Source organism: Labrus mixtus, chromosome 15 (genome assembly GCF_963584025.1).
Source record: "Labrus mixtus chromosome 15, fLabMix1.1, whole genome shotgun sequence".
Lineage (NCBI taxonomy): Eukaryota > Metazoa > Chordata > Actinopteri > Labriformes > Labridae > Labrus > Labrus mixtus.
In genome coordinates, this window is record NC_083626.1 from 13,178,917 (window position 1) to 13,194,416 (window position 15,500).

The 15,500-nt window shown below is 39.1% G+C and overlaps 2 protein-coding genes across 2 annotated transcripts; one reads left to right on the plus strand and one right to left on the minus strand.

Annotated features, from left to right (window-relative positions):
* Positions 1–61: 61 nt before the first annotated feature.
* On the plus strand, positions 62–9,634 carry eps8l3b (EPS8-like 3b). The gene is made up of 20 exons (XM_061057238.1): positions 62–217; positions 1,105–1,212; positions 1,334–1,446; positions 1,519–1,583; positions 1,668–1,826; positions 2,882–3,031; positions 3,227–3,309; positions 3,403–3,533; positions 3,624–3,847; positions 3,997–4,120; positions 4,254–4,321; positions 4,445–4,519; positions 4,628–4,773; positions 5,975–6,128; positions 7,766–7,815; positions 7,931–8,024; positions 8,607–8,723; positions 8,805–8,893; positions 9,014–9,146; positions 9,228–9,634. The coding sequence occupies exons 2-20, from the start codon at positions 1,175–1,177 to the stop codon at positions 9,270–9,272; spliced, it is 2,058 nt and encodes a 685-aa protein (XP_060913221.1). The 5' UTR covers positions 62–217; positions 1,105–1,174; the 3' UTR covers positions 9,273–9,634.
* A 7-nt stretch (positions 9,635–9,641) lies between these two features.
* On the minus strand, positions 9,642–14,605 carry LOC132989917 (glutathione S-transferase Mu 4-like). The gene is made up of 8 exons (XM_061057860.1): positions 14,493–14,605; positions 12,834–12,909; positions 12,661–12,725; positions 12,499–12,580; positions 12,194–12,291; positions 12,006–12,101; positions 11,438–11,548; positions 9,642–10,014 (listed from the first exon to the last, which is right to left on the minus strand). Exons 1-8 carry the CDS (start codon positions 14,526–14,528, stop codon positions 9,907–9,909), a joined length of 672 nt encoding a protein of 223 aa, XP_060913843.1. The 5' UTR covers positions 14,529–14,605; the 3' UTR covers positions 9,642–9,906.
* Positions 14,606–15,500: the final 895 nt, after the last annotated feature.

Here is a 15,500-nt window from a genome sequence, read left to right on the forward strand (position 1 = left end):
GCAGATTATTCTCTCCTCACCATAACTCTTAACACTGATCCCTAAGTGACAAATCTGGCCAACCTCTCTGATCTGTCACTCCCGTCACATAGTTGCACTTTGATCCTTTTGACTTGAGGCAGGAAGTTAAACTTTCAGGCTAAGCTGTGAGGGTTGGTGGTGGAAAATCAGTTTGAAAGAAGAGAAGATGACAGCAGAACAGGGCTGACGCTGACAGGTAAAAACCGGATAAATAAACGATGTGAGAGTTATAGGATTCAAGGTTTAATATCGTGTTAAGAATGAAGACGTCTTCGCTCTTGCCGAAAGTGAGAGTAAGGCTCCGAACATAAATTCAATGAAGCAGTTGTATGCCAGTTTAAACTAAACAGTGATGTGTGTACTTGGTTTTTGCTTCATTATGTTTCTTACTCGATGCGTGTTTGTGTCTTTAACCTTTTGATACATAGAAGATTAGTTCCTGGGTCCAAACAACCTTAACAATAGTTTACTCATTATTTTCTTTTGGATCCAATCAGGAAGAAAAAATCCTCAAAAACACAGGTGGATTAATAATTATTAGATCTTCATTAGTTATCACTGTGAATCACTAAAAGTTTAACTATTTTAAGGGTATTTCCCTGAAGTGTTTAATTATTGGCTTCGGTGTGCATTTAAGTTTTGCAAGCCTGTAACTTCTGTTGAACAACAGCCAGTGTAGCCAAAAGTTAACATGAAAGAGATAGTGGTCAATCTTAATCTACCAAAGAAATGTGTTGTAGAAGTAGAATAAATGACTCCATTGTAATCAGTTTTTATTTTAAAGTTCCTCTCACCAGCTAGCTCCTGACACGTTGAAAAAGTGGTGTTACCAGACCCAACAAGATTGTAGCATTTAAACCCCTGTGTGTTGAGTATTTTCTATTGTTTGGGAATTTGATTTTGACTGTATGAGGAAGGTTGCTTTAAAAGCTACAAAGTCTGGCTTTTAGCTGTAAAATCTGTCAATATCCCATCTGAGTAAATAAATCATTTGTCCTTATGGAAGGATTATCTCTGCAATCATCTCACCTGGTTTAATATAAACCCGGTGTTATTAAGCGTGCTCCTCTACTGTGTCTTTAGGAACATCTTTTCTTACAGGTCGGACTGGAGTGATTCTCGCTAATAAGAAAAGACGAACATTTGTTTGAAAATGTTTGGAAACACTGGACCTTTCTCTTATGCCCCGAGGTCAGTCAATTTCATTTTATTATCAGGTTTATTACAACACAGCTGTGTGACCATGATGGTTATTTTGACAGCCATTTCATTTGCCCTCCTGTTCAAATAACTGCCTTTAATTGTGCTTCAGGGGATTTACACCAGATGACCTCCCTCAGCAGAGACGAGCTTTCCAGCAAGATGACTTTAAGGCTTCTCCATTGCAGAGAAACATGTCCAGGCCCAGCGGCAAATCAATTTATTGTATGTTCACACAAAACTCAAATCTTATGTTCATTTTTGTGATCCTTCATTAAACAATGTTTTTAAAAACAGTGCAGAGAAAGGAGTACTCAGAGGAGCTGAACAGAAAACCTGACAACCTTCACGTCAGAGTGGAGGTAAATCACCCAGAATGGACACATACTGTATTTCTAACAGTAAGACCTTCCTCTTATCCATGACCCTCCACACTGACTCCACAGCACCTGTTCACCTGCGAGCTGGACGGCAAGGAGGTGATGACGGTGGACGGCTGCATGGCCAAACTCAAGAGGCTGGATGCCAAAGGCCGCATATGGTCCCAGGAGATGATCATGGAGGTTCAGGGAGGATATCTGCTCCTCAGTGACATCGAGACAAAAGTGAGTGGATGCATTCTTTAGATGAAACTCATGACAATCTGCGAGACAGTCTGTTCCTTTTGATAAGGTCTGATCTGCAGTCAGGGGCGTTGTCTGGCATGTTTTTGTGTTTGACTAAGGTAACAAAAATGATTTGGTAGGAAACCGGTATTTATTTATTTATTTATAAATTATCACTTTATTCTTTGTAATTCAATTTGCCTTCAAGACAAATCTTTGATAAATAGCCTGGCACCACAAGACGCAAAAAACAAAAAACAAATTATGAATGAGTAAAATAACTAACCACAACTGTCAGCTTTAATTTAACAAAAACCGAGTGTGTGTGTGTGTGTGTGTGTGTGTGTGTGTGTGGTTGTAGTGTTCTGTTCATATAAAACATTAAACCACTAGGCATGTACCCCATGTGCGTAGCAGTGCGGAGGCTATAGTCCTTCAAGCAGGCAGCCCGGGTTCAAATCCGACATGTGGATCCTTTCCCTCACATCTGTTTCCCCAAATTCTGACTCTATCCACTCTTAAAGATAAAAAATAAAAAGCCCAAAATAAACCTTTAAAAAAATGCCCACAAAAGCTTTGTAAAGTATGTAGATAGAGAAACATGTGCAAGGTGCTTTATTAGTTCAGCAGTTGACAAAACAGTTAATAAAAAACACATTGTCTGAAAAGTGGAGCAGGCAGAAGACAGAGAGGATGGACTTTTTCTCATAATTGCGGGGTTTGTAGACAGGCTAGAAACTCATATTAGTGTTAGGTAAACATGGTAAAGTATATTTTCCATCATATGTTACCTTTAAGAATTGTATTATTTTATGTTGGTTTTTTTTTGCATTTTTTATCAATTGCAATATTGAGTAAAACTAAAGGTTGCTGGGAAAAATTATCCAACGCTCCATTGTTTATAAGTCAAATAAGACAGAGACAAACATTTGCCGCTGACATATAGACATTTCATTAGAAACAAATAAATATTAAGTCAGAAAGCAGCTTGAATGCATCTTTACTTTTAATCATTGATTTGTGTATTCTAATAACTCTGTGATGTCACTCTAAAGGCCGAACTGGAGGTGCTGCCTTTGAGCTCCATCATGCAAACCAAAGCTGTGCTGGACAGCTGCTCCTACAACTCTCTGCTCACGATAACAGTGCAAGAGCGAAACAAACGCCTCTCTCAGGTCTACATGTTCCAGTGCGACGAGACTGGGGTGAGTGACATTTCACCACATCCCTCAGTGCACTCCTTACCCCATCTTTGACCTCCTAAAGCCCTCCAGAGAAGAAAGGACGAGTTAGTCATGTTGTAATGTGCAATCTCTGGAACCATTATCACTATTTCATAACAGGCTCTTTTTGCTGATGTCAACTGGGTGTTTCACTGAACGCCGTGTCTGTTTTACCAGGCGGAGATCATCAAGAATGACCTGGATACGGCAGTCCGTAGAGGAGGTGTGGAGCCAGATGTTAGAGAGCCGTATAACATCAGGTATCACGAGTCATCATGTTAGCAGAGATTATACGAGAAAAGGAAAATAAAGAAAGCCAAATGCATTCACTTCTTTCTGTTCGTATTGTTTAGGAGTGATCTTGAGAATCTAGTTGGGCAACATGCTCCAGGAAGTTTCCGGCAGGCTGGCCCTCGTCCTGTACAGCGAGAGAGGAGCCCACCTCCACCACCTGACCACCCACCCCCAATGTGGAGAGAACCAGGTGCGGCTTGATCTGAGGCTCTATATGCACATTGAAACATGATTTAATTTACACTTCATTATGTGCTCTTAAAAATATCAACAGTTTGAGGGAATGCCTTTGAAAATACTCCATCAAGTGTGATTCATACTGTGTCAACTTTCTCAAGTAGTACAGTCATGTTGATGATTGTTTCTAAACTTTCTTGCCCTGTAGAAATGTTGATGCCTCCACAGGGCTTCAGCCCACCAGAACCACTACATGATTTCCATGATTTACAGATTAGCCAAGAGGTCCCTTATTCACCTGAGCAGACAGACGAAGAGAGGAACACGGTTGGTACTGATATTAAACTTTTAGTTACAGGAGGTAGACTCATCATCCTACAGAGCTCAAGGACAAACACTCGGTCACACATGACAGTTTGTTTTAAAGCTCCTACATGTGACTATGTTTGAATTCGTGCTTGTGTTCTGTTCCACAGGACATTTTAAATCATGTCATAAGTGATATAGAGATCTTTATGGAAAAGGTTTCTGCTGTATTAAATGCACAATCACAAGAGGACACGAGCAGGAAGAAAAAGAAGAAAAAATCAAAGAAAAATGGTAATATCCTTTTCCAGTTTATCTTTCCACAGACTTCTCTAACTAAGAAAGAAAATATGGAGATTTGACTTTGTAAAGGTTTTATTGTACTGATGGCACAGATGTTTGTATCTGATGGTTTCCCTTCCAGCAGTCAGTATGCCATCCTGGGAGGAATACACATCTTTTCTACAGAAAATCAAATATGGATTCAATCTGCTGGTAAATACTTTTTGTATTTCAGCAGAGTTTTGGAAATAATTTGATAAATGCTCGTATGTGTTGAATGTGATAGATTGCATCAGAAAGCAGTGGAGTGTGAATGAACAAATCTTTCTATTACAGGGCCAGCTGGACGGGACACTGACCAGTCCCACTGCTCCTGAGTTTGTCCACATCTTCTTTAACAGTTTAGGCATGGTGAGCTCCTCTTTGCTCATTTTTTAACTGAATTATCAACAGTTAAGGCATCAATTCTTTACAAACTGCTGGTTGTGACTGTTTATTGTCCCCTCCTTGTTTCTACAGATAGTTCCTCAGTATCCTGAAGACCTGCCTCCCACTGTTCTGTCTCCCCTGCTGACGGTGTCGACCCTGCGTCTGCTAAGTCAGGTGGTCAGCCTGGAGGAGGACAACCTGTGGAGGTCTCTGGGAGACCCTTGGAACATCCCGAGGTACGGCAGCCTTTATAACCGCCATACACTTACACAAGCCTTTTTTATAAAGCTTGTTAGCTTAGCTTCCCATAAACAGCCCTCTGACGTTAAGCTCACGTGTCTTGTACCTGCTCTGGCACGCCCTATCATGGGTGTGTTTGCTGATATGGACATGTGGGTTAGAGTTCATGTAGAAAAACAAGATAGGTAGCACTGTGTAATATGAAACTTCTGCTGAAGTGATTTGAAAGAATGAGGCCAGCTCCAGTAAAGACTTGTTTTCAGCGACGGACAACATGGAGCATTGCAAAGGATATATTAAATAAGTTAGTTATCCTTACTTTTATTGTGCTTCATAAATGTCATTTAATAAAAATTACTAGTGAGATAGCAAGACTTTTAAAGCACCTTTTGGCATGTGTTCTCGTTCTGGACCTTTGCCATTATTTGGAAAGTTTGGCCAACTAATTTTTCCAAAGGAGTTGCTTAAAATCAACACTTAAAAATGAATAATAACAAATTCAATAATGGAGATAAACCTGTGAACTTAATGTTTTTCATCTATCAGGTCTATACAAAATAAGTAAATGTTTACAATTAATAAGTCACTAAAGGAATGGTTTGACATTTTGGTAAAAGGCACATTTGACTTGTTGCACGTCGTTAAGATGATGAGACCTCTGGATCTGAATCTACCAGTATCAGCTGAACTAAGTTTAGCATAAACAGATAACCTGACAGTGTCACGGACAAGTTAGGGTTTAAAATCACTGACTGCTGGCTGTTTTCTCGCGCTAGACTGCAAACAAATAGGAGACTGTGACTTTAAGGTTGTGGCACCTACATTTTGGAACCATCTTACCCTGGAACTGAGAGCTGTGAACTCTGTGGGCACTTTGAAAAAGCAGTTAAAGAGCCATCTGTTCAGGCTTGCCTTTGTTTGTTCTGACTTTATTTGATTTTATGTAGCTTTCTGTTTTTAATGCCTCTGTTTTTTCTAACCCTATTGTGAAGCACTTTGTGACGTCTGCTCTCAGGAAGGAAGACATGTAAAAACTATTTAAGCAGTTCAACACCTCATTAAATTATAATTTTTTTTTTTCCAAACATCAAAATCTACATTTGTACTGTTTTTGTGTTCATTTATATGTGTTTCCATGTCAGCCCCTTCTTGTCTTTTACTCGGCTCACAGTTTTCTGCCCTCTTGTCACCTCACAGGTCTCGATGGCCGGATGATGATATCCCAGTTTACATCCCAGAGTTCTACGATGGCTGGCAGCCGCCTCCCCCCTCACACATGTCATCTCGACTCCCTTATCAGAACAGGAGCAACGACCAGCGCTTCTCACCTGACTCTCTCGTACGGGAAGAGGTAAAAGGACACACCTTTAAATGTTTTTGTTACCATGCCCTGTACTTACGGCAGTCATGGTGCTGTCTGTTTAACTACTCACCCAGGGCCGCCCCTGGCCAAATTGGGGCCCTAAGCAGAATTTTATGTTGAGGCCCCCCCATTACAAAATGACTGTATCAAGAAATGCCATTTAGGTTTACAACCTTTATTAGTAGGAACAAATCAAATGAACAGCCTCTATCAACAATGGAACAAGCCTTTTACAGATGCACACGTCTGCATTTGATGCAAAGTCATCAATGAGGTCATCATATGACAGCTGCTGTGCCTTAAAAGGCTCTCGGCGCACAAATTCAACTCGATCGACGTCTGATAGGTGTGCTGGCCACAGAGCAGGATCAACTGGTTGTGCACTTGGAGTAGTGATAGCATCTGTAGCTGAAGAGATGTTGCTTGATGGCCCTGGTGATATGCTGGGTGCTGCTGCATTTGTACCTGTTGACATGGTGCTTGATGGCCCTGGTGACGTGCTGGGCGCTGGCTCCGTGTCACCCTTAGTAACAAACTTCAGCATTGACCCTGTTATGACAAGAAATCCATCATACAAGCAGATTATTAAGATTTGTTTTGGTTTTAATGGTAAATCACACAATGAAATTAATGTAAATACTAGCCTCACAAAGATTAAAATGCAATTAATGCAAATACGACTAGAACTAATAATAATATTCATTATGATTTGATTTGATGATATTTCTATATTTAAATATTTTTATATACTTATTTTTATACTTAGGTTCTATATTCCTACACTGCTGTCTGCTGCTGCAACGCTTTAAATGTCTCCATTGTGGGTCAAATAAAGGATTATCTTAATTTATCTTGTTTTATCTAATCTTATATGACTGTTATGAATTAAATTCACCAAGAGATGGCGACATTTTACCTCCATAAAAATAGCCCAAAACTTCTATTGATAGCATAGACTGATAGTCTATAAACCTGAGCCAACATACGACCACCAACTGGTCAATGAACCACTCCTTTTTCAACAGAGGTGAATTAATGCAGTTAACAAGACATTCAATAAATGATAATCAGGGCCGCTGGAAAATTGAATCTCCAGTCCAGTTACCCTAACCCCCATGGATCGTGGGGCCCTACGCACAGCGCGTGTTCTGCGTGTAGGGAGGGGCGGCGCTGTACTCACCCAGCTAATGCTCAATAAGTTAACCCATGTAGGATGACATTGCTAGGGTAAAACTCTTTACAGTACCTCAGTAACTATTATTCCATGGATGACTTTTTAATAACCATGCAATGCCTTAATGATGTATTTTGTTTGATGTTTATGATGATCCTGTTTGGTTGTTGATGTCTTATCTCATTGATGTTTTAATGCTCTATGTGGAAGTCAAATCCCTCTAGGGTTAATAAAAGTTTCAATTATTAATTTATTCAATTTAGTATGTTTACATTTGAGAGTTTGAAAAAAGCTTTTACAACGTAATCAACTCCATTAAACAATATGAACATTTGTTTATAAGTGGGTATGAAAAATGATAGTCACTGCTATCATCTTGGAGGCCTTACATTTGTCAGTTTCCTTTTTTAAACGTTGATTTTATTCACCATCGAAATGTCACCTTTTACAGCCCATGTCCAACGGTCAATGGAGCTCACCACCACCACCACCACAACCACAGTAAGAACTGTTGTAAATGTGGCTTTATGATCATATTTGCTGCAAACACTTCTTCTAACAAGCATTGACTTGACTTTATAATGATGTGTATACTACACCTCTTCTGCTGTTTCAGCCCCACTGAGCCTCCTCTTTACATGCGGGTCATTTATGACTTCATGGCCAGAAGCAACCAAGAGCTGAGCATCATGAAGGGTGAGGTGGTGCAGGTGAGATGACTTACTGGATTATCACATTTCTATCCATTGTGCCCTGACAGTACAGTTTTTTTCTGAGCATCTGTCAAACACACATGTGAAACAACAAGCTGCTTTTTGTTCAGAAAATTCTGACTTCACTGAAACAGTCGAAAGATGTCAAGTGTCCAGGATACCAAACATGGTCAAACAAATTCAACTTGTGTTTCATGGCCGCATTTGCTTGTCCTGGGAAAAGGTCAACTTTGGTAGACTTATTACGGAAATGCAAAGGAAACAGCGGACAGAGAAAACAGACACGATGTATTTGTCCCCACTGGTTGTACTACAGCTCTAAACTTTCATCAAGTCAAATTTGCATTTTTGTCCATTCAACATTATTGTCACCAAACAGAAATAACCAGTGTTGTGTGTTGAAGTTGCAATGTATTGTCTTTTTCTATTACTCTGTATACAGCCTAGTTTCTTTTTACATTTTAGAGAATCTGTTTTTAAATGTACTGCAGAATGATAATAGAGATCATTCATCGCTGTAGGTATTAAAATTCAGGTGCTTCACATGTTTGCCTTTTGGGGCTTTTTGTCTATTCACAGGTGGTTCAGAAATCAAAGCAATGGTGGCTTGTTCGTAACTCCCAAAATCAGGAGGGCAATGTTCCTCAACATGTTCTTGAGACGATTAAAAGTGGTGGGCCCACAGAAGATCTACATGTGAGTAAAGATCTTTGAGTTGCTCTGCAGAGCGATTCTCACACAAACATACACTTTTCATTTTCTCTCTCTCCCGTACAGCGGGACACTCGCAGTGCATTGAGTCTGGACATGACTTCCAGACCTGCACAGGTCAGAGCCTGGCTGGAAAACAAAGGTTTCTCCAAAATGTGAGTAAAACAATCCACAGAGGGACTGGAAACTTCAAGATATTTGTTTTTGTTATTGACACATACAGTATATTGCATGATTTGTTGAACATGGTGTGTTTCATGTCTCTTCATTTGCAGCACTGTGAACAGCCTCGGGGTGCTGACTGGTAAGCTGCTTCTGGGGATGACCAAAAATGAGATAAGGACAGTTTGTCCAGAGGAAGGAGGAAAGGTTTTCTTCCACCTTCAAGCTGTTAAGTCAGCCATTGCAGTAAGTAATGTATGATGTATGCACACTTCTAGTTAACTTTAACACTCCTATAACATTTGTTCCTGTTCTTTACACTTACAGCTCGCCAGTGAGCCATCAGGCCCGTACAACGGTCAATACTACTAAAAAACCTGCAGCACTCACTGCACCTTCAATTTTGTTCTGAAATTTTAACCACAAACTATTGGTGTCTAATTCTTTAATGTCAGGATTTATCATAATTACTATGTGGATGGCTGCTTTAAGCATCATTTTATTTAAGGGAAACAACTTTGTGAATAAAACCTCTTTTTCTGGGGTTTGTACTATTTATCACCTCCAGCAATGATTGTAAGTTACACTGCAACTTATTTGAATCATTATTTACGCCTTGGTGTATCATGTGTATTTATCCCAGATGTGATTCAACTTATCTCTTGTAAATCAATCTAGTACCATATTTGGTCTACAATAAAAAACTATTTGATTCTCATGCCTTCATAAACAAACACCATGTGTTGTATTTTCCTTTAATTGATTTTCAAATGTCATGAAATGTACATTCAATGACACTTGTTTCAAGATGTATCAAACAAATTACATCTTTTCATTTAGATGAAAGTGTCTACAAATCTTAAATCATAAAAGTACAAAGTTGGAATACTTTTTAAACAATTTTGATTCAACAAGAGAGAAAAAAAACCCAAAACAGGTGATATCAAAACTGGGCTATTGGTAACAGGTTATAGTTCTCTCATTTTTAATGTACGAGAAATCGATTTCAAACTTGAGAACATTCTTTCTTGTTCCCCCACTTGGCCATCTTGTTGTTCACAGGAGTCTTAATGAATCTGCTTGACTTCATGTAGGCATCGACCTTCTCCAGTTTCTAGAGGATGAAGTAATTCAAACATGACAAACATGCACAGTTAACAAGACAGTACCAACAACTCTTCATACTAGTGGTGGGCGATATAAGGAACTTAGATCGTGAAGGATTTTAACTTGCTGACGATCTGCCAAAGCAGAGAGATTGTAGAACCGGGCTTATGTGTTTATTCTATCATGCTGCAGTTTATGCTCCTACACAGACGCGTCTCCCCCTCTTTTGCTCCGCAGCGGTGAAAACGAAAACGAAACTTAAAAGTCAAGTCCGCAAAAACAACTCCATCTCGGTTATATGCAACTGTTCTGATATTTACATACAGTTAACTTATCTGCATAGTTTGCACAGTTAAGATTACATCTCAGATAGCGACACGGAGAGACGTTAACAGTCAGAGACAGACAGAGCGGAGCTCAGACAGTCAGTGGAGATATAACCCCGGTGTTTAAAATGTTGCTGTCGGTGTTTTCTGCTCTCTCTCAATTTTTAAAAGTTACTATCAAGCCTCTCCACCTGAAGCTCACCTGTTGTGATAACGGAACCTATAGGGATTAGGCTAAACAATGTTACATAGCAGCAGGCAGGTGAGAGTGAGTAACCATGGTGACTGTCTGTCTGTCTGTCAATCAACGATATCCCGCCCCCTCTATGAAGTAAACTCTTCTGTCAGTAAAACTTATTTTGATCATGTGTCACAGAATGAACACATTCTGTATTATGTTTGATTATATATAAACTAAACTAACGTTAGTCTAATGACGTCATAAAAAACAACAAAGGCTGCAGAGCCTGTATGAAGCTACAGCTGTAGGAACTCTGCAGGGCTAAATAGAACAGAAACACAAGAACTTGAAGTCTACATGTTTTTAAATGAATGCATCACTGCATGAAAATGTTCCTGATGAACACAAAAAGAGGACACATTACAAAATCATAATTTCAAAGTGGTGAGGAAAACCTTCAAATTGTGCATAAATATTGATCAAATCGAGGGAAAGACATTTCTGTTGCTAAAGATGTTCTGGGTGAGAGACCTCCAGACCTCCTACAAAGATGTTTATAAAATAGATTAAACTTGTCAGCGCAGTTTTTGTGCATTTAAAAACATTATACAGGGAAATAAGTTTGGTTGAACTGGTCAGTAACTTACAAATTTGTCTAAAGAACAGTATGAAAAAAATCGTGATAAAATCGTGATTGTGATTTTGCCCCAAAAAAAATTGTGATATGATATTTTTCCCATATCGCCCACCTCTACTTCATACTGTTATTTACATACTGACAGCACATTCAGACTGTCGCATCAACACAGAGGAAGACGAAAGTAGCTCGAACACTGGACTATTTAAGTCCTGACTGCTACTTTCAGTGGTAAATTTAAGATGTTGGGTTTATATATATATATAATGTGTAAAAGTGTTCTCACCTCAAAACGATCCATAAGACCTTTCAGGTTGTTGAACTTATCCAGGCATGAAGGGAAGCACATCCTGTGTTGATCCAGCAGCTCATACATGACGAAGTCCACAAAAGTGATCTATTTTTTTTAAAAATGGTAAGGTGGAAGGAAAGGAAAATAATGGCTCAAACAAGACTTTAAATCAAGAGACAGTTTGTCAGTGTTTCTCACCCAGTGCCTGGGTCAGGCTTGACCGGGGGGGGGGGGGGGGGGGTTGCCTTAACTATGAAGAAACTGTGGGAAACACTGCATGTAATGGAAAAGGAGATAACCTTTTAAGCTCAATGTGTTGATTTGATTCCAGTTTCTAACTCCGGCTGGTGTCACCTATATCCTCCCAATAAATCTACTTCATACTACCTGCCCAAACAGCTGACAGACAAAGCCAACATCATAATGCTTAAGACCCAGTTAAAACACAAACACTACTTAAATGTGTAAGCTACAGTTGACCCCTGTGTGTGTGTGTGTGTGTGTGTGTGTGTGTGTGTGTGTGATACTTGTAAGAATTTACAATGACAGATGATTGACTTACACTGTCACCTGCAAACCACTTCCTTTCTCCCAAGAAGTCCGAGAACTGCTTCAGCGTGTCCAACAGCTTCTCAAAATACCCTTTCTTTTTTCCATCCTGATGACACAGAGGCAACGTTGTCATGAGTGTAGCTTCAAAGGCCTCAGATAACACAATAATTATGTTTAAACTCCAACTGCAGTACTCACAAAATCCGTGTAGCACATCATCACAAAGCCGTTTCTAAAGTCCATTGACTGGTTCTCCATGATGTCCACACGGATTTTCTCATCCTCCGACTTTCCACCTGTGACAACAACAATTTAAGTCGGAAATGAAGACAATAAACACTGAGATATTGCCCCTGAAACTATCTGTGTGTAACTGTACTTCTATGTTCAAAATGTAGTCTCTGGTACTCAGACAAAGGTGGTTTAAAGAGTTACAAAATGTCAATTTTCTTTTATATTTACATTTAATGGATTCAAATCTACATAAAAAGAACAGTACTTACACATATCGTGCTTACGAGCAATGTATCGCATGATGGCATTGCTCTGGACTATCTTCCTGTCTCCATCCAACAAGTAGGGCAGCTATAATCACAAATTCCATTTTTAGTTGACAATTCAACGCACTTGATCAAACACATAACTCAAAGCATCAAATCACTTACATTAGGAAAGTCCATTCCCAGTTTTTGTTTTTCATCAAACCAGCAGCTCTTGTCATAGTCGGGAGCTGTGGGTTAGAAATGTGATCCGATTGTTCAGTGGGTGTGTTGTATGTACACTTTTGTCACACTTATTTATCATTACCTATAATTAACTATATTTTGAAGTACATTACCTTCACCACAGCAGTAAAACTTGTCCTCATACTTGGTGCCTGTGTACTCCAGCAGCAGGCGGGCAGGCTGTGCAAGCTGTTTGAGATCAGAAATATCAGGGATTAATAGAGGGATTGGTCATATTTCCCATTTCTATGAGTGAATACCTTGTAATCCTGGTAAAGCATCAGTTTATGTTCTCATGATGACTTGTGAGAAATGAAAAATGTGAGGTGTGTCCTGACCAGCGACCTGATAAACCAGTTCTGATGAACAATTACACTTTATAACATAAAGCTTAAGTTGTGGAAAAACTATCAGTGAATTATTTGGTTATGGTAAAATAAAAAGACAACATATCTTCCTAATATTCTGAAGGCCACAACAGATTTGATGTTTCATATATAAACACTAGGGGTGGGAATCACAGGGTTACTCGATCGCAGGTATCGATACAATACCTCATTCCTGATAAATCACATTTTGCAAGAATCATGTAAAGCTACATTATAATGTCTAATTAACTGAAGAATAGAAAATGTCCCTACAAAGATAAAATAAAGGATTATTTGTTTAAATCCAATGCAATTTGGTGTCAGTTCCACCTCTAACCATGCTTCAACTTCTTATCACCATTGTGTGCCATTATCCTGCTTTCTTCTTCATTAATCCCGCTGTTTACTTCTTCTTTGGCTAAATTAACTTCCATTTATGTTACCCTCATGTCATTGATGACATCATGAGGAGTCACGAGGTAGTGATTGGATGAATCCAACTGAAAGAGAAATCTGTTTTTTTCTTTGTTCAAATATTGGTATTTGGGACCAGCGATATGTTCATTGTACGGCACGAGTCAGGTTGATAATATTGGTCAGTAAATAGATTTTTTGTCCACTCCCTAATTAACACAGCGCTCTAAACACATCTCATATTTGATGACTGGTTTCCTGTGTTAATGCAATTTCAACCTTTAAGAATTTGAAACCATATTAGTTTCTTGAGAGAGGGATGAGGCATGGACAAGTTTACATACAATACAGTCAACTGAAAGATAGTAAATTGTAGTCCAATCTGTAAGTAATCATTAAGACATTTCATCTTTACCTTTTACCTGTGACAAGTTAATAATTAAATAAGGGTTGCACCAGTGGCTGCAACCACGTTGTAGGTTTTCAGTGTCCTGCTTTCATCTAACTTCATTAAGAAGCACTGACAAAGGCACATTAAATTTTTTTTTTTTTAAAGTAGGCCTACGCATGATGTAACTAACTTCAAAGTCGTGTTTAACCGACTAGAAAACAGCCACCCAGGGAGAGCAGCTCTAATTGTCTGGACATTAATTAAAGTTACTGCAGATTAGCTCATGTTGGCTGCAGTTTAAATTAAGTCAAATAGTGAAGTCGTTGCTGGTTGCTAAAACATAGCTAATTATAACATTTTGTACACATGCAAAACGAAGCGGCATCATGTTACGTAACATTTACCGAGCGAGGCTTTAAAACACCCTCAACTTGTTGGAAAATGACAAATTATGAATAAAAAATATTAATTTTAATGACTGCTAACAGGGCTATGCTAACGTTAACCAAGTGGACGTGAAGCGGCACCGCGCTGCAAACACCAAATAGTCTGTTCGTAAGCGGCGCGCACTTCAAATAAACATGACTTGCTTAACTCACCCCACGTATGTCCCAGTACGCCAGTATCATTGCCATTCTCAATACACCTTTCGACACTTAACGGGGCTGAACACTTCAAGCTGCGGAGACAGAGAGGGAGAGAAGAGAGAGAGAAGGAGCTGCTGGCTTCTTTCACACGGACTAGTGGGCGTAGTGAAGCGGGCCGTCACATGGTTACTTTGTTTGAACGGGTTGAACCCTGTGGTTGAACCTCACAGTCTATGGTTTGAACAAAGAAAAATGCACAAGGTGTGTCAATGTATATGTGTGTCAATGTATATACGTCTATCTGACAGGCAGTTTATCACTGTAATCTGTCCTAAGAAATATGAGTCTGTTATGAATGGTAAATTGAAGAAGGCTTAAAGCTGCAAGTCCAGACAGTCTTGTATAGGGTTAGAGACAACAATGCAAGCAGCCTACACCATATAAGTGCAAGAATGTCTGCAGGGATTACTGTGTGAAACCTTCACTTTAAGCTGTGGAGTGCCAACAACAACCAAAAAATAGTGCAAAGTTTAAGTTAAATTTTATGCAATTATTCCCTTTTTTATTTATTTATTTTAAATGTAAAAGTGACATAGATGCAGAGATTTTGACCTTGGGAAAAGTAAATGAGTGTCTACAAAACTTCTGGAGCTTCTATCCTTATCAGTGGCCTTAGAATATTTATAAATGGTTATTAAGCGTGACAAGTTGTCCTGGTCAACCTTTGCGTTTGTCTTGTTTGTCACCAAATAAAAGTTCAGTCAGTTCAGTATCTGTTGGCGATTACAATGAGGTTTGTTTTTGTTATGAATTGACTCATCAACAGTTGGTTTTAGCACAACCAGGCACTGTAAATCTCCACATCCAAAAATCATAGGCTACTGTAAAATGAGAAATCCTTCCTGCATATTATCACATAGTCTCTTTCTGTCTCGAGATAACACTTGTTATGATTTGACGCTATACAAAAAAATATTGATTGATTGATGAATTGGCGTCAGTAAGGACATTTTTAGTAGT